A 20,240-nucleotide genomic window follows, 5' to 3' on the forward strand; every position below is an offset into this window, starting at 1 on the left:
GTCAAAAGCTTTCTCTAAGTCTACAAATGATAGAAATGTAGGTTTGCCTTTTCTTAATCTTTCTTCTAAGATAAGTCGTAAGGTTAGTATTGCCTCACGTGTTCCAACATTTCTACGGATTCCAAACTAATCTTCCCCGAGGTCCACTTCTAACAGTTATTCCATTCGCCTGTAAAGAATTCGCATTAGTATTTTGCAGCTGTGACTTATTAAACTGATAGTTCGGTAACTTTCACATCTGTCAACACCTGCTTTCTTTGGTATTGGAATTATTATATTCTTCTTGAAGTCTGTGGGTATTTCGCCTGTCTCATACATCTTGCTCACCAGATGGAAGAGTTTTGTCATGACTGGCTCTCCCAAGGCCATCAGTAGTTCTAATGGAATGTTGTCTACTCCCGGGGCCTTGTTTTGACTCAGGTCTTTCAGTGCTCTGTCAAACTCTTCACGCAGTATCTTATCTCCCATTTCATCTTCATCTACATCCTCTTCCATTTCCATAATAACCTCAAGTACATCACCCTTGTACAAACCCTCTATATACTCCTTCCACCTTTCTGCCTTCCCTTCTTTGCTTAGAACTGGGTTGCCATCTGAGCTCTTGATATTCATACAAGTGGTTCTCTTCTCTCCAAAGGTCTCTTTAATTTTCCTGTAGGCAGTATCTATCTTACCCCTAGTGAGACAAGCCTCTACATCCGTACATTTGTCCTCTAGCCATCCGTGCTTAGCCATTTTGCACTTTCTGTCGATCTCATTTTTGAGACGTTTGTATTCCCTTTTGCCTGCTTCATTTACTGCATTTTTATATTTTCTCCTTTCATCAATTAAATTCAATATTTCTTCTGTTACCCAAGGATTTCTACTAGCCCTCGTCTTTTTACCTACTTGATCCTCTGCTGCCTTCACTACTTCATCCCTCAGAGCTACCCATTCTTCTTCTACTGTATTTCTTTCCCCCATTCCTGTCAATTGTTTCCTTATGCTCTCCCTGAAACTCTCTACAACCTCTGGTTCTTTCAGTTTATCCAGGTCCCATCTCCTTAAATTCCCACCTTTTTGCAGTTTCTTCAGTTTCAATCTGCAGTTCATAACCAATAGATTGTGGTCAGAGTCCACATCTGCCCCTGGAAATGTCTTACAATTTAAAACCTGGTTCCTAAATCTCTGTCTTACCATTATATAATCTATCTGATACCTATTAGTATCTCCAGGATTCTTCCAGGTATACAACCTTCTTTTAAGATTCTTGAACCAAGTGTTAGCTATGATTAAGTTATGCTCTGTGCAAAATTCTACAAGGCGGCTTCCTCTTTCGTTTCTTCCCCCCAGTCCATATTCACCTACTATGTTTCCTTCTCTCCCTTTTCGTACTGACGAATTCCAGTCACCCATGACTATTAAATTTTCGTCTCCCTTCACTACCTGAATAATTTCTTTTATCTCGTCATACATTTCAACTATTTCTTCATCATCTGCAGAGCTAGTTGGCATATAAACTTGTACTACTGTAGTAGGCATGGGCTTTGTGTCTATCTTGGCCACAATAATGCGTTCACTATGCTGTTTGTAGTAGCTAACCCGCAGTCCTATTTTTTTATTCATTATTAAACCTACTCCTGCATTACCCCTATTTGATTTTGTATTTATAACCCTGTAATCACCTGACCAAAAGTCTTGTTCCTCCTGCCACCGAACTTCACTAATTCCCACTATATCTAACTTTAACCTATCCATTTCCCTTTTTAAATTTTCTAACCTACCTGCCCGATTAAGGGATCTGACATTCCACGCTCCGATCTGTAGAACACCAGTTTTCTTTCTCCTGATAACGACGTCCTCTTGAGTAGTCCCCACCCGGAGATCCGAATGGGGGACTATTTTACTTCCGGAATATTTTACCCAAGAGGATGCCATCATCATTTAATCATACAGTAAAGCTGCATGTCCTCGGGAAAAATTACGGCTGTAGTTTCCCCTTGCTTTCAGCCGTTCAAAAAACAAAAAGAATCTGAATATGACACACTTTATCTGCACACTGCCCAGACCTCTAGTGATGGTTAAATCACAACGCATCCTGCCTGAAAAGAGGATATCAACAGACAAATTCAGAAAGGAGTAAAGACACCTTTGGAGACCCAGTGGGTATTCCTTTACATGTGGTATTGAAGCATGATAACACCTGGCACCTCTGCAAGAAGATTATTATGTGCTGAATGCCATAACAGTACTGGACAGGTACCCTATATCTCACGTGATGCATATTAACAGTGCAATAGCAGTGGCAAAAGCTTTTGTGTGTCATCAGTTGCACCAAAGCATATTCACAAATACTGGTAATACCGGCAGACATAAAGACTACATTCATAACCTCATTTAGCCTTTGTGATACCACTTCATTGTGTAAGGTTTAAAAACTACAGCATAGGCCTGACAGTATTTTATACACCAGGTTTTTAGGGGGCTTTTCTTTTTTGCTACATGGACTTTATCCTTGTGTTTTTAAAGTCACTACACTATTTCAGTGTCTCAGACTGTAGGTAGTAGTCATAAACAGGAAGAAATGTGCATTAGTTAAAATTAATGTCAATTTCTAGGACTTCAAATGTCCTCTGATGGCATCACCCCTTTGACAGAAAGGGTAGATAACATCTGAAATGTGCCACCAAACAACTTAGGCACTTGAGAAGTTTCCTTGAGATGTTACATTTTTACAGATGCCACTTATCAAAAGCCGCAGTACAGCTGGTGCCACTCACAGAAATGTTGAACAGAAATTTATGGCAGGAAACGGAAAAGTGAAATGGAGTCCAGGCCAGTTGAAATTGTTCAGCTCTGCCAAAGACTGTGGAATGGGCAGTGCTACCCACTCTTCCATGTCACATCACACCTACAGCCCTAGTGATGGATGCAAGTCAAGTTGCTGCGGGACCTGCTCTGCAACAAGTAGTCTACAGGGCATGTCAACCTTTTTCATTTTTCTCTTAGTTTCTTACATCAGCATAACAAAACTGGTGTGCATGGATTGAGAATTATATCTATATATGTGACGATAAAACATTTCTGAGGCCAAATAGAAGGTAAACACTATACCATTCACATGGATCATGCTTCTCTCATGTCATCCTTCTCCAAGAAAAACACTCGTGCTTCACAGTGACAGTACATACAAACCGAATACATTTCACATTTTATGACAGATGACTCTCACATAAGCAAAAAAGTAATTAGGTAGCAGATTTCTTCTCTCGATGCAGTGCTAGTGTAAAAGTGATCTTATGGGAGAGTATTGGTGGACATCAGTTTAGGAACCCAGAATTACATTCGGTGCTGGAGCAGAGGCACTCCTGCCTTGGTTTGTCACAAATACATATGCCAGAGCTGAAGGTTTCATTATGGTGCAACCCGCATGGATCATGCATGCGTAAAAAACTTCCTGTGCCTGAACAGACAGAGTTTCATTCAGATGAGCAACAACACAGAGAAACCAATCTGTATGTTACTGATGCTGTGATGGCTGAAAATACTTTTGACTTGATCAAACCACAGCTCAGATCTCATAGTCCAGAATGCTGGCAGTTTAAAAAGATGGGCTGTCCTGCAGAAGTACCTGCATGTGGTAACTGTTATGATTCTCGTCGTCAGTTGATATGATGACAGGAGGCCAATTCTAAATAGAAACATATATTGCAGGTTTGGCAGTGAAGTCAGTAAGGAGCTGGCTGCATAGTCGGTATCTGCAATGACTGAAATAATTTGTAGTTGTTGGTAAAAAATAATATATATTGTACTTAACTTGTGGTACAGGTTTCTTCATATGCTGCATACATATAATGAAAAACATATCTAGAGAGGCATTACTTATGCCATACTTGACTATGCACCTTGTTAGAGGTTGCTTCCTATCAGCTGAAAGCTATGCTACATTCCTAGTTGACATCCCAAGCAAGAGAGGATGAGAGCTCGCTAGATACTTGTCACATGCCACTCGTACTTATCACAAGCTGTGGAGCGGTGCTAGTCGCGACTCATAGGTCCAGTGATATCTATTATGAACCGTGGTCGATATCTTTAACCCCTAACAAGTGTGGTATCGAATGTTGATATCACAGTAACAGCTGCTGTATGAGATTTTCATCCTCTTGCTCGGTGCTGTTGCTCTCATCTAGGTTATCCATACTTCATGTTCTTCCTTGGGGGTCACCACAGTAGGATTTTTGTTGGTATAGTCATGCAAACAAAATGCTAATTAAATAGGCACACACAATTGTGGATATACACTTTTAATTCACTTTATTTTTACACCTCATAATAGCTTGGTACACAATGGAACCATGATTCCCAACTGAACAAAAACAAAAATACAAAAAATTTCACTCTCACTTAGCCCCTTGTCTCTTCATGACTGACTGCTGCAAGTCAACCCACTTAATCTTAGCCACTCTCCTATCTCATCATATTCCAAACGCTCTTGCTCATTTTTGTCTAAACTGTTCATGATGCACATTAAACTTCTGTACAAGTTGGGAAGTTACCTGAAATCCTTATTTGCAGAAAATCAGCTTCTTCTGTCTCTCGATAGCTGTTTTTATTATTTCAGACTGACTGGTTTCAGTCAGTGTTGCCCACCTACAGATTGTTTCTGCCTCAGCAGTTGGAGACAGTGGTTGTGTGTGAGAATTGTACGTGTGTGTGTGTGTGTGTGTGTGTGTGTGTGTGTGTGTTCTTTCTACTTCAGAGGAAGGCCGTTTGGTCAAAAGTTCAAATATATAGCAGTCTTTTTGTCGTGCCTGTCTGTGATTCAATCTCTCCTCTATATAGTGAATAGAAATCTTAGATTTTCATAAAATTATCGATATTCCATTATGGAGTTTCCATTTCCTTTTTTTATGCACATATTTAAAAGGTTGTCATGCTATGTGCCTGAAAACAAAGCCTTAGTACTACAAAATACACTCCTGGAAATTGAAATAAGAACAGCATGAATTCATTGTCCCAGGAAGGGGAAACTTTATTGATGCATTCCTGGGGGTCAGATACATCACATGATCACTCTGACAGAACCACAGGCACATAGACACAGGCAACAGAGCATGCACAATGTCGGCACTAGTACAGTGTATATCCACCTTTCGCAGCAATGCAGGCTGCTATTCTCCCATGGAGACGATCGTAGAGATGCTGGATGTAGTCCTGTGGAACGGCTTGCCATGCCATTTCCACCTGGCGCCTCAGTTGGACCAGCGTTCGTGCTGGACGTGCAGACCGCGTGAGACGACGCTTCATCCAGTCCCAAACATGCTCAATGGGGGACAGATCCGGAGATCTTGCTGGCCAGGGTAGTTGACTTACACCTTCTAGAGCACGTTGGGTGGCACGGGATACATGCGGACGTGCATTGTCCTGTTGGAACAGCACGTTCCCTTGCCGGTCTAGGAATGGTAGAACGATGGGTTCAATGATGGTTTGGATGTACCGTGCACTATTCAGTGTCCCCTCGACGATCACCAGTGGTGTACGGCCAGTGTAGGAGATCGCTCCCCACACCATGATGCCGGGTGTTGGCCCTGTGTGCCTCGGTCGTATGCAGTCCTGATTGTGGCGCTCACCTGCACGGCGCCAAACACGCATACGACCATCATTGGCACCAAGGCAGAAGCGACTCTTCATCGCTGAAGACGACACGTCTCCATTCACGCCTGTCGCGACACCACTGGAGGCGGGCTGCACGATGTTGGGGCGTGAGCAGAAGACGGCCTAACAGTGTGCGGGACCGTAGCCCAGCTTCATGGAGACGGTTGCGAATGGTCCTCGCCGATACCCCAGGAGCAACAGTGTCCCTAATTTGCTGGGAAGTGGCGGTGCGGTCCCCTACGGCACTGCGTAGGATCCTACGGTCTTGGCGTGCATCCGTGCGTCGCTGCGGTCCGGTCCCAGGTCGACGGGCACGTGCACCTTCCGCCGACCACTGGCGACAACATCGATGTACTGTGGAGACCTCACGCCCCACGTGTTGAGCAATTCGGCGGTACGTCCACCCGGCCTCCCGCATGCCCACTATACGCCCTCGCTCAAAGTCCGTCAACTGCACATACGGTTCACGTCCACGCTGTCGCGGCATGCTACCAGTGTTAAAGACTGCGATGGAGCTCCGTATGCCACGGCAAACTGGCTGACACTGACGGCGGCGGTGCACAAATGCTGCGCAGCTAGCGCCATTCGACGGCCAACACCGCGGTTCCTGGTGTGTCCGCTGTGCCGTGCGTGTGATCATTGCTTGTAAAGCCCTCTCGCAGTGTCCGAAGCAAGTATGGTGGGTCTGACACACCGGTGTCAATGTGTTCTTTTTTTCCATTTCCAGGAGTGTAACTTTCACTTGATTAGGGTACTTTTTGAATTGAATTTTTTCTTCTGAAACGTCTTCAACAGTTTTGTTCCAAAATGGCCTTTTCTTGCTTCCTTCCTCTGATTCTATTTAAAATTACTATAAATGATTGTTTTGTTGAAAATCAGCAGCATTCTCCCTCTGGTGAACTGAGTGCTTCTCTGATTTAAGGTGTTTCTCAACATTATCGTTCTTTTCCCTCAAAATTTGATAATTTCATAATCTGCAGAATATTAATTTTGACCTTTTGTGGACATTTATAGCCATGTGACCCCCACTTGAAAATGCTACAGATAAAACTGATAAGGCGACTAGTGTAGAAGTAGAACCAATAGCTGGTTGCGTGTTAGGGGAGAAATTTCTGTGTGATCAAAATAATTGAAAGGTTTTGTTTGCCAGTCACTGTAATGCAGAGTGCAGGTACTAAAATGGGAGTTGGTCATGCCTGTAAACAAACTAGAATTATGACCACTAAAGGGGTCAGGCTGCAGTCATAATGGCACCAACGTCAGTTGATTCCACTGAAGGTGAACATCAGCTGAAGATGGCTCATCTTTCCAAATCAGGACACCACCACTAAGTGCATGTTCACAGTGAAGCCAGTCTCATGAGCCAAACATGCAGACATTGCCTGACAGTCAGTGCAAGAGAGCCCATATGACACTTTGTAGGAGGGGGGAGGGTTGCATGACCTGGGGGTATAAAGTATTTTTAATATTTTGGAAGATGACTGGCGACTTGTACAGTACCCATAAAAAATTCCAGTTCTGACTCTGTTTAAAACCTGCATAATATCAACTTTTAAATCATTTTCTTGAAAGAGAAACACCTGATGACACTATTTTTCCTCCCCTGTGAGCTAGAGCAGCTGCAGTCCTTGTTGCCCCTCTCGGTATGGGCACCCTTGAACCAGTGGAATTCAAATTATTTTGTTTTCTTCTGTCAAATTGGCTGTCATTCTCATACACACAGTACGGGCTGTAAGAAACTGATTAAGTTAGTTCAAGAAATGAGTTTGTGGCATCATGACAATGAAATTTATCATATCAGTGTGTGTGTGTGTGTGTGTGTGTGTGTGTGTGTGTGTGTGTGTGTGTGTGTGTGTGCCATCCACACATATACAGACACAAGCAGACATATTTAAAGACAAGGTCTTTTAACAAAGTTTCAAGAACTGGCTTTAAATTATTAGTCTAGGAATATACCATGTTCCCCTTTGATGTTCGCCTGCTTTATTTCTTCGTTGATAGTCCTCGGTGTTGATGTACTGCATTGTTATACTGGCTGAGAAATGGGGGGGTGGAAGTTCAACACTGACTACTGTAAATGATGTAGCCAACAGTTGCACAGTTGGTTTTCACAGTTCTTTACTTTCATTGTTCACAACCCCACAATATTACACAATTATATGGCCAGTTCACTATTGGTTCACTTTCGATAAGAGCCTTTGTTAATTGTTTGCAGGCAAATGTCAGCATACTGCTACTTAATTAATCAAATTAACAGATATAGTTATACAAACAATGCTTCTGACAAACCTGGTAATTACTTTGGTATTATGTAAGTGCTGGCTTTGCTAATATGTTTTTGAATGGAGCCAAATAAGTACTTTAAGAATCCTAGTATTTCTTCTTCCAGATGTTTACAATTAGTACCCAATTTATATTTGTAAGTTGACAATAGAATCTACATCACGAAAAAATTACTGATTTCACCCTATAATAAAATATATTAACTAGGACTGTGTTGTTGTTGTTGTTGTTGTGGTATTCAGTGCTGAGACTGGTTTGATGCAGCTCTCCATGCTACTCTACCTTGTGCAAGCTTCTTCATCTCCCAGTACTTACTGCAACCTACATCCTTCTGAATCTGCTTAGTGTATTCATCTCTTGGTCTCCCTCTACAATTTTTACCCTCCACGCTGCCTTCCAATACTAAATTGGTGATCCCTTGATGCCTCAGAACATGTCCTACCAACCGATCCCTTCTTCTGGTCAAGTTGTGCCACAAACTCCTCTTCTCCCCAATCCTATTCAGTACCTCCTCATTAGTTATGTGATCTACCCATCTAATATTCAGCATTCTTCTGTAGTACCACATTTTCAAAGCTTCTATTCTCTTCTTGTCCAAACTATTTATCGTCCATGTTTCACTTCCACACATGGCTACACTTCATACAAATACTTTCAGAAACGACTTCCTGATGCTTAAATCTATACTCGATGTTAACAAATTTCTCTTCTTCAGAAACGCTTTCCTTGCCATTGCCAGTCTACATTTTATATCTTCTCTACTTCGACCATCATCAGTTATTTTGCTCCCCAAATAGCAAAAGTCCTTTACTACTTTAAGTGTCTCATTTCCTAATCTAATTCCCTCAGCATCACCTGACTTAATTCAACTACATTCCATTATCCTCATTTTGCTTTTGTTCATCTTATATACTCCTTTCAAGATACTGTCCATTCCGTTCAACTACTCTTCCAGGTCGTTTGCTATCTCTGACAGAATTACAATGTCATTGGTGAACCTCAACGTTTTTATTTCTTCTCCATGGATTTTAATACCTACTCCGAATTTTTCTTTTGTTCTCTTTACTGCTTGCTCAATATGAAGATTGAATAACATCAGGGAGAGGCTACAGCCCTCTCTCACTCCCTTCCCAACCACTGCTTCCCTTTCGTGCCCCTCATCTCTTATTACTGCAGTCTGGTTTCTGTACAAATTGTGAATAGGCTTTTGCTCCCTGTGTTTTACCCCTGCCACCTTTAGAATTTGAAAGAGAGTATTCCAGTCAACATTGTAAAAAGCTTTGTCTAAGTCTACAAATGCTAGAAACGTAGGTTTGCCTTTCCTTAATCTTTCTTCTAAGATAAGTCGTAAGGTCAATATTGCCTCACGTGTCCCCATATTTCTACAGAATCCAAACTGATCTTCCCCAAGGTCGGCTTCTACCAGTTTTTCCATTCGTCTGTAAAAAATTCGCGTCAGTATTTTGCAGCCGTGACTTATTAAACTTATAGTACGGTAATTTTCACATCTGTCAACGACTGCTTTCTTTGGGATTGGAATTATTATATTCTTCTTGAAGTCTGAGGGTATTTCGCCTGTCTCATACATCTTGCTCACTAGATGGTAGAGTTTTGTCAGGACTGGCTCTCCCAAGGCCATCAGTAGTTCTAATGGAATGTTGTCTACTCCGGGGGCTTGTTTCCACTCAGGTCTTTCAGTACTTTGTCAAACTCTTCACGCAGTACTGTATCTCCCATTTAATCTTCATCTACTTCCTCTTCCATTTCCATAATATTATCCTCAAGTACATCGCCCTTATATAGACCCTCTATATACTCCTTCCACCTTTCTGCTTTCCCTCCTTTGCTTAGAACTGTGTTTCCATCTGAGCTCTTGATATTCATACAAGTGGCTCTCTTTTCTCCAAAGGTCTCTTTAATTTTCCTGTAGGCAGTATCTATCTTACCCCTAGTGAGATAAGCCTCTACATCCTTACATTTGTCCTCTAGCCATCCCTGCTTAGCCATTTTGCGCTTCCTGTTGATCTTATTTTTGAGACGTTTGTATTCCGTTTTGCCTGCTTCATTAACTGCATTTTTATATTTTCTCCTCTCATCAATTAAATTCAATATTTCTTCTGTTACCCAAGGATTTCTACTAGTCCTTGTCTTTTTACCTACTTGATCCTCTGCTGCCTTCAGTACTTCATCCCTCCATTTTCTTCTACAGTATTACTTTCCCCCCATTCTTGTCAATTGTTCCCTAATGTTCTCCCTGAAACGCTCTACAACCTCTGGTTTAGTCAGTTTATCCAGGTCCCATCTCCTTAAATTCCCACCTTTTTGTAGTTTCTTCAGTTTTAATCTACAGTTCATAACCAATAGATTGTGGTCAGAATCCACATCTGCCCCTGGAAATGTCTTACAATTTAAAACCTGGTTCCTAAATCTGTGTCTTACCATTATATAATCTATCTGAAACCTTCTAGTATCTCCAGGATTCTTCCAGGTATACAACCTTCTTTTATGATTCTTGAACCAAGTGTTAGCTATGATTAAGTTATGCTCTGTGCAAAATTCTACAAGGCGGCTTCCTCTTTCATTTCTTACCCCCAATCAATATTCACCTACTATGTTTTCTTCTCTCACTTTTACTGCTCTCGAATTCCAGTCATCCACAACTATTAAATTTCTGTCTTCCTTCACTACCTGAATAATTTCGTTTATTTCATCAATTTCTTCATCATCTGCAGAGCTAGTTGGCATATAAACCTGTACTACTGTAGTAGGCATGGGCTTTGTGTCTATCTTGGCCACAATAATGCGTTCACTATGCTGTTTGTAGTAGCTTACCCGCACTCCTATTTTTTTATTCATTATTAAACATACTCCTCCATTACCCCTATTTGATTTTGTGTTTATAACCCTGTATTCACCAGACCAAAAGTCTTGTTCCTCCTGCCACCAAACGTCACTAATTCCCACTATATCTAACTTTAACCTATCCATTTCTCTTTTTAAATTTTCTAACCTACCTGCCTGATTAAGGGATCTGACATTCCACGCTCCGATCCGTAGAACACCAGATTTCTTTCTCCTGATAATGACGTCCTCTTGAGTAGTCCCTGCCCAGAGATCCAAATGGGGGACTATTTTACATCCGGAATATTTTACCCAAGAGGATGCCATCATCATTTAACCATACAGTAAAGCTGCATGCCCTCGGGGAAAAATTACGGCTGTAGTTTCCCCTTGCTTTCCGCCGTTCGCAGTACCAGCACAGCAAGGCCGTTTTGGTTAGTGTTAGAAGGCCAGATCAGTCATTCATCCAGACTGTTGCCCCAGCAACTACTGAAAAGGCTGTTGCCCCTCTTCAAAACCACACATTTGTCTGGCCTCTCAACAGATACCCCTCCGTTGTGGTTGCACCTATGGTACGGCCATCTGTATCGCTGAGGTGCACAAGCCTCCCCACCAATGGCAAGGTCCAAGGTCCACGGTTCATGGGGGGGGGGGGGGGGGGGGGGGGTGTAACTACGCAAACTAAATTAACAAATTGATAACATACACAAAAATTAGACTTGGTGCTATATTCTTAAAGACTGTGGGCCAACCTTTCTCTTTTCTGAAAATGCAGATTATATTCATGCATGTTAATGGTAATTAGTAAAAAATGAAAATAAAATGAATTTAAAGAGGCAGCTGGGAAAACAAGGGAGGATGTAAAGAGATCCCAGCATGCTTCATCACATTACCCCCTCATTGGATTGACCAGATAGATATGACAAATAGCTAACTGGGCAATTCAATGACCACAAGTGATGCCAGAAAGTGGATTTAACAATCAACACACAAAAAAATATTACATAAGAAATCTTATAAAAAACTACAGTGTGTGTGATTCTCAAATTCCTACTTATGTGAACTGGCCATATGTAAATCCGTATACAATATATTTACATATAATGTATTGCACAATTGCACAAAAATACCCAAGTTATATTTTTAATAAAAATTAGGCATCTTCATCATAAGGGACACCCCTTTTTTTAGGGTAAACAAAGATTACATTCTAAGATACATATAACTTTATGCAAGCTCTGTTTTGCTTTAAAGAATAAATGATCTGGGTTGCAATAAGTTCATTGCAATTCATTGTCAGACAGAAAATTTCACTTTTTCAATGTCTAGTATTTCACACAAGCACTTTCACACTTTTAATGAGGTTTAACACACTTTCTCACCAAGTCATCCATGCCGTCAACAGGTCCAAGTGGCAGTTAGTAAGGAAATGCATTGCTATCATTTCCCTTGGAGGTGGTTCTTCTCTGCAACAGTACATAAAAAAACTTCGACAAAATACCCTACTTTAGTACACTTTAGTATAAGGAAAAATTGTTTCACAATAATGGCAAATGATAGTCATTACTCCAAAAATAAATAAATTACATAGTTCTCATAACATCACAATAAATAGCACTATAGTACGAAAGGTGGGGGCTAGTAAAAATTTAAAATAAAGTGCACATTACATTACAAAACATTACACTAGGTCATAACTCTGTCTTAAACTGGTTAAACTTGAAAGATTTGTGTTTCTTTCCCATTTGCGAAATCACTAAAATGCCAACTCCTGACTTGAAATTCACACCCTTTATGGACTCATGTTATCTTAATGTCCAAAATATGTACATTACCTCTAGCAAAAACTCGAGATGTGCAATACCATAGATTTACTAATCGTTACATTGTGAAAAAAGAAGAGTCACCATCGCATAACTTAATTACTACTCAAATCACAATTGAGGGGATGGAAGTTGTACCAAATCATTGCCTTACTTCTCCACTCAACTCTGAGTAATACTCTCATTCAACCAGAAAATTAAGTCCTCACAAAATGTTACCAAGTAGATGGTCTGTCAAAATATTCATATCACTGTAGCACCACAGTTATCAGTTAATCAGCAGAATTACTTTTCTTCATTCTAATATAACCACTTTAAGCTCATAATTTCTCAGAACACAAATAAAGTTTTCTGATAGCATATAGATCCAATAATGCAGCATTATATGACTTGTACTAAAATATTTGCGTTTTTGTTAAGCTCTCATTACCAGCTGCAGTGTCATGAATTGCACAATATAAACAGTACCCAGCGTTGCCTAGTCAAAAAATAGATCCTCACTATAGTTACACCACATTTGTTTGTATACAGTTATCATTTCTCATTACTCAATCTTGTCTGTCAGCTCTACTGTTCTACTTATATTTCTTACCTCATTAGATAGTGGAGTGCAGTCTCAAAAATATCCCTCCTACAGAGACAGGCTCCCTAACCATTAAGACCCTAACATTATTCATTATTTTATTATTTCGTTATTGTTTCATTATCTAATAAATAAACACCTGCCCTACTTATCCAACGAAAAATTGATTCTACTGAAAAACACTCCACGGTAACAGACCTTTATGCTATGGCAAACATAACTCTCATTACTGATCAGACAAAATTATAACTTAGAAAAACTATTACTTCACTATGTTCCATCAAATTGCTTGAGATTATAATCTGAAGGATGTTATACATACAAATCTGCTTATCCCTTCCACACACATTACTCCAGGCAACTATGTTTAAAAGTTTTATTTCCTTCATGTTAGAGGCTGTACCATGACACACATCCATAGGTAGATAGTTACCTCCATATATTGAATACACTGAACACAAACACTTCTATTATGTCACAATTAATATCACGATCTAATATTAAAGATGGTTTTTACTGCATATTGTCTCTACTGCTGCACCAAATTATACTAATTTCACACATGAGCTGATTATTTCAGATGTTGTATTTTTCAAACAATCTGCACCTTCTCCTCCACATATGCTGACACCTTTCATTTTCTGTTTACCTTACCTCTTTGTTTGACAGAAATTCTTTAACCATGGTACCAATTTACTTTCATTATTTCATTCTTCCATCCTCTTATGATTCCATTACTTATCACTAACATAACATAATATATACATAGATTACAGTGGATAAACCTTTTCTAAAATATTCCTATATTAAAGTATGCTGCTGTCTAAAATCATATGAAAGTTGAAGATAGAATGTTTGATTCACTTATAAACTACAGATGGGATAGGATAGGAAAGGAGTTTGACTGCCCCAGGAAACATGAAAAATATGACAGACAGCTGGGGTAAGCATTATTGCTACATAATGAACCCAACATAGAATTGTAGTAACACTGTTCACGTTTACGTCGCACTTCACTTAGCGTAGACCGGGACTGTGTCCTAGGCATGCCCGATGTTGACTGACTGGGCACGGCCCGTGCTGCTGGAGTTGTTGTTGTTGTTCTTGTTGTTACGCTGGCAGAGGTCGCGTCCGAATTCCCGCGTGCCCTCTGGTGGACGGGACTCTACTTGCGGCAACTACCGCCCGTGACGCGCCATGCCAATGTGCGCCTCCCGCGATCTTTCTGGTGGCTACTACACTCCTCCTCCTTCGGGGGGTGAAGCCACTGTGATCCACTGCGTCGGAAGGTGGAGCGTCGGGCAGGAGCGATGACCTCCACATCCATTGGATGGCCCGAGTCGAGGGGATCTGCCAACCCTCGAGCTGGAACCTTCGAATACGGCTGGAAGTGACCCACACGAAGAGGCCCCCGTCGTCCCACAACCGGAGCTCGGGACAGAACGGGTGACAAGCTGTCGAACTCCGGATCCCGTTCCACCTCGGGAGGGGCAAGACCCAGTGGTGGGGATGAAGGGGAAGGGACAACCACAGGTGAACTAGCCCCCTGAGAAACCAAACCTGCGAGGGGGGCCGGCTCTCGCTGGGGCATCTCGAATGATGGCGATGCCGGTGCTGGAGCTACTGGAGGCTGCCAAGGCGGAGAACCATCGCAGTGCGGCAGAGTCACAGCGGGGAGAGGAGGTAACGTCCCCTGTGAAACCAATACAGGTGCCGGCAATGGGGAAGCCGGTGTCCGAGAGGTCGGAGGGTGTGTGCTCGAACGTGGACGTAGCTGATTTTGGTGACGACGTACCACCCGATCCCCCGCCTGCAAGGTATAGAGCCGGCGGCCATTTCGGCGCAGGACCACCGCCGGTATCCAACGTGGATTGCGACCAAACCCACGGGCCCAGACCGACATACCCAGTGGAAAGCCAGGTACTTCGTTTTGTGAAGACTGGGGAGGACCAGGCCGGAGAAGGTGCAGCAGAGTCCTAGGTTGACGCCCATGGAGGAGCTCTGCAGGGCTGCGGTCGCCCATTGGTGTGGTCCGGTATGCCGTCAAGAAAAACGTCAAGGCTTCCTCTGCAGGAAATTCGTGCACATACTTTTTCATCTGCGTCTTAAATGTGCGCACCATGCGCTCGGCTTCCCCATTCGATTGTGGATGGAAGGGGGGAGAGCAAACGTGCCGAATACCGAAGCGCCTACAAAAATCCTGGAAGGTCTGCGAAATAAACTGCGGTCCATTGTCTGAGACCAGGGTGATTGGCAGACCTTCCACAGAAAAGATTTTTGCTAGTGCCTGGATTGCAACTTCTGAAGTGGTTGAGGAGCAGCGAACCACATATGGGAATCGGGAATAAGCATCAATGACAATGAGCCAAAAGCCATTGAGAAACGGGCCCGCAAAATCGATGTGAACACGTTCCCATGCTTGTGTTGCCGGCGGCCATGAAGAGAACGCTGCCCTGGGAGATGCTTGTTGGCTCACACACTGGGAACAGGCGGCCACCAAGTGCTCAATTTCTCTGTCAATACCGGGCCAGTACACATGTCTGCGAGCCAAGGTTTTAGTACGGGAAACACCCCAGTGCCCCGCATGTAATAACGTGAGGACCTCCCTTCGTAAACCTGCAGGAACAACCACGCGAGGAGCTGTATCATTGGTAGCAAGAAGGAGAACTCCTTCCAAGACCGAGAGGCGGTCTCGTAGAAGAAAATAATTACGAAGAGGGTCCGAGGCCCGGCCTGAAGGGCAGGAGGACCACCCCTGCTGAATGAGGCGAACTACTTGCCGGAGAACCGGGTCAGCCGCCGTTTCCCTGGCGACTCGAGAAATAGTGATCGGAAAGCCATCAACTGCTAGGCGGGATGCCACATCCAAATGAAAACACATAATCTCCTCTCGATCGAACGTAGGATCCGGGCCCACCGGAAGACTGGAAAGAGCGTCGGCGTTGGCATGCTGTCCTGTAGGGCGAAAATGAATGTCATAATGGTACTTAGAGAGGAACAAGGCCCAGCGCTGTAGTCTGTGGGCCGCCCTATCCAGAATCTGAGAGGTGGGGCCAAATAACGATATTAACGGCTTATGGTCAGTGATTAACTGAAACTTCGTGCCGTACAAGAAAGGGTGAAACTTGGTAACAGCGTAGACAATGGCCAAAGCCTCTTTTTCCACCTGGGAGTAATGGGCCTGCGCGGGACTAAGCGTTTTAGACGCAAACGCCAGTGGTTGCTCGGAACCATCTGCGTTGCGATGGGCCAGGACCGCCCCCACCCCATACTGCGAAGCATCTATAGCCAGGACCAACGGCTTACGGGAATCAAAAGTAGCCAAACAAGGGGCTGAAGTGAGGAGGCCCTTCAACGAGGTGAACGCTCGCTCGCATGCAGGCGACCAATCAAAAGGAACACCCTTGTGCAGAAGGCAGTACAGGGGGTGGGCTATAGTGGAAGCCCTGGGAATGAACCGGTGGTAATAGGCTATCTTGCCTAAAAAGGCTTGTAACTCTTTCAGCGAAGTGGGCCGAGGAAGGTTGACGATACCTTGGACCAAACTTCCTAGTGGCTGTATGCCATGCCGAGATATGGTGTAGCCCACATACTCAATGGACGGTTGGAAGAAGGTTGACTTACGCAGGTTGCAACGCAAGCCCACAGACCTGAATTTGAGAAAGAGGGTGCGAAGGTTGTGCAAGTGTTCCTTCGTGCTGCGGCCTGTGACAATTATGTCATCCAGGTAATTAATACAATGAGGGATTGTCGACGTGACATGCTCAAGATAACGCTGGAATATCGCCGGGACACTGGATATTCCAAAAGCCAACCGCTGGTATTGGTAAAGGCCAAACGGGGTGTTGACGACCGCCAGCCGTTTGGAGTCCTCATCAAGAGGTATCTGATGATAAGCCTCCGACAGATCGATTTTCGAAAAATATTGGCCACCCGCCACGGCGGAGAACAATTCATCAGCACGAGGCAAAGGATAGGTGTCCACCACCAATTGGGAATTAATGGTGGCCTTGAAATCGCCACAAAGACGTAAGTTTCCTGAGGGCTTCTTGACAATAACGAGGGGCGAAGCCCACTCACTGGAAGAAACGGGAAGAACGACCCCTAGGGCTGTCAGCCGGTCTAGCTCTTCCTTTACCTGAGGGCGGAGAGCCAAGGGGATCTGTCTCGCGCGTAGAAAACGCGGGCGAGCCGACGCCTTCAACGTTAAGTGAGCTTCAAAATCGGAAACACGCCCCAGGCCCTCCTCAAAAATATCTGGAAAGTCTGAGATCAAAGATTCCAATGAGTGATAGGGAACGTCTTCTGAGACCAACTGTATGGTGTCAGCAATAGAAAAACCGAAAGCCTGAAAGGCATCCAGGCCAAAAAGGTTAGCGGAGCTCGCATCACTGACAACAATAAAAGTAATAGGCCGAGTGACTGATTTGTAAGTCACGTCGGCAGTGAATTGACCCAGTAGGGGAATGAACTGTTTACCATAACCGCGTAGACGCCGGTAAACTGGCGCCAACGGGGGCGATCCAAGGTCGGAATAAGTTTGTGCATTCAACAACGAAACTGCCGCCCCCGTATCTACTTGCAGTTGTAACCGGCGCGACCGAACCGACACCTCAATAAAGAGTTTGTGGGCCGATGCGTCGGGAGCCTGGCGCGATGAAACTTCCTGAATGTCAACGTCCATGTCCGCTGTACTTGCTTCCTTCGATGCCTTTGAGGCTGAGCGGCAAACTTTAGCAATGTGACCTTTTTTATTACATTTGCGACAAACGGCCCAACGCTGGGGGCACTCTGACCGATCGTGATGTATATAGCACGACGCACAAGACGGCAACAGGGGCCGGCGGCCTGAATTCTGCTTACGCGCCGTGCGGGAGGCGCCGTGCGGGAGCGGCCGTAACGGCCGGATTGTACCGCTCGCACGTCGTCCACCCCGGACACAGTGGACGCGGCCGCGCCACCCTGAACCTCCGCGACGTCGCACCACGCTTCCAGCTGTTGACCTGCCGCGTGAGAGACTTCATACGATTGAGCAATGGACAGAACTTCCTCGAGGGAAGGGTCTTCTAACTGCAGGGCCCGTTGCCGGACATCCCTATCAGGGGCCGAACGAACAATGACGTCGCGTACCATAACGTGGGCATACGACTCTCGCGACTGCTCCGTGACAAAATGACACTTGCGACTAAGACCGTGCAGGGTAGCGGCCCACGCCCGGTAAGACTGATGGGGCTGTTTCTTGCATTGATAGAACTCGACCCTAGCCGCCACAACATGCGTGCGGCGGCGATAATAGGAAGACAGCAACGAACACAATGCGTCAAAAGTCAAGGACGAGGGTTCCTGCAACGGCGCTAGCTGCCGCAAAACTTGATACAGCGAGGGAGATATCCAAGACAAGAAGAGAGCACGACATACCTCCGCCTCGGCAACATGAAACGCCTGGAAATGCTGCCGAAGGCGATGTTCATATGCGTCCCAATCCTCCGCCGTCTCGTCATACGGGGGAAAGGGAGGAGGGAACTGCGCCGGAGCAGACGGCGTGGAGAGCAACGCCGGAAGCACTTGTTTCATGGTGGCCATGAGTTCCGTCTGCTGCGCAACCAAAACTCGCACCAAATCCTGCATGCCGTGGAGAAACTGCGAAACCGGAACAACGACGCAACACGCGAAAGAACGACCCTACTCGTCGCCAATTGTGTAGTAACACTGTTCACGTTTACGTCGCACTTCACTTAGCGTAGACCGGGACTGTGTCCTAGGCATGCCCGATGTTGACTGACTGGGCACGGCCCGTGCTGCTGGAGTTGTTGTTGTTGTTCTTGTTGTTACGCCGGCAGAGGTCGCGTCCGAATTCTCGCGTGCCCTCTGGTGGACGGGACTCTACTTGCGGAAACTACCGCCCGTGACGCGCCGTGTCAATGTGCGCCTCCCGCGATCTTTCTGGTGGCTACTACAAGAATGTTGAACCCCTTACTTGCTATTCGCACAAGAATTTAGTACCATATATTACAGCAATGCTGAGATTTTGAATTGCCAAGAAATTGCACTCCAACAGCTGTCATGCCAATTCTACAGTTGTTAATATCTCTCGTTTCACACTCTTTGTTAGCTTACCAGTAGCAACAATAATTTTTATTCCAGAAACATGCATCACTACTGTACACCCTGTGTTCTTAATAGATTCAAAAAATGCCTGTGAAATGCCATTCAAATCACTACTACTGTCCAGTAAACACTTAACATGTATACCTCGTACACTTGCTGTTATTACAGGGTACCACACTTCCTTTTTACTTGCCCTGCGATCTTCTACAAACAACAAATCATTGTAACTATCATCCTGCTTACCAAAATAATTATCAGACACAGTCAAATGATAGATATCATGGCCCTCTTCTTCATTACCACTCTCATTAAACTCTAACTCTTCATTAGGCCTAATATCCTCATCCTCCATAATTTCTTTACTTAATACATTGCCGTCATTATCGATTATAAATTCAAATACTTTGTCCTCGTCACTACTGGATTCGTCATTGCTATCATCGTTAGAACTACTGTCAGAATCAGACCCACTGTCACTTTCTCTGTGCTTTAGATATTGTACCTCTTCCACCTTTTTCTTCATTTCAGTCATTTGCAATCTACATTTTTATTTACTTTTACCAGTTTTCCCTCTACCACTACCGTACACTTGGTTTCTACCTTCGTTTCTAAATCATTTGTAATCTGAATGATTTGGTTCTCAAGTTTAACCTTGTTTTCAGCACAAAATTTGCTGGCTGCTATGACTTCATCTTTACACAGTTTTGCAGAAGCCTCTACCCTCCTACTACAGTCATTGCAAAGCTTCTTTCTCTCTTCTACACATTTACCTACTCATTAATGTTAATTTCTCATTAGTATTATGTACTACTTTCTTTATTTTCCATCACAATCCTTAACTACCACCTCAACTTTCTCATTTAATTCTGAAAGATTAGAGCTAACTACTGTAATTTCCTTTTTAATTTCTTTCTTCAGCTCATTCTTTAAGCTAACCATGTCAGTTCTAATGCTAACAGTTTTCTTTT

At 43.8% G+C, this 20,240-nt stretch overlaps 2 protein-coding genes across 4 annotated transcripts in view; one reads left to right on the plus strand and one right to left on the minus strand.

Moving 5' to 3' along the window:
- LOC126260063 (b(0,+)-type amino acid transporter 1-like) overlaps window positions 1-20,240 on the plus strand; it is a 548,204-nt gene that overhangs the window by 455,219 nt on the left and 72,745 nt on the right. The window lies entirely within an intron of this gene.
- Window positions 1-20,240, minus strand: part of LOC126260064 (uncharacterized) — a 46,973-nt gene that overhangs the window by 11,185 nt on the left and 15,548 nt on the right. The window contains exon 3 of one of the 2 annotated variants that reach the window (XM_049957259.1): window positions 12,141-12,224. In XM_049957259.1, the coding sequence (XP_049813216.1) occupies window positions 12,141-12,224 (84 nt within the window). Of the gene's footprint in view, window positions 1-12,002; window positions 12,225-20,240 lie in introns of those variants that run through there. The other variant, XR_007546600.1, reaches the window with a different exon arrangement.

This window comes from Schistocerca nitens, chromosome 5, assembly GCF_023898315.1.
Source record: "Schistocerca nitens isolate TAMUIC-IGC-003100 chromosome 5, iqSchNite1.1, whole genome shotgun sequence".
Lineage (NCBI taxonomy): Eukaryota > Metazoa > Arthropoda > Insecta > Orthoptera > Acrididae > Schistocerca > Schistocerca nitens.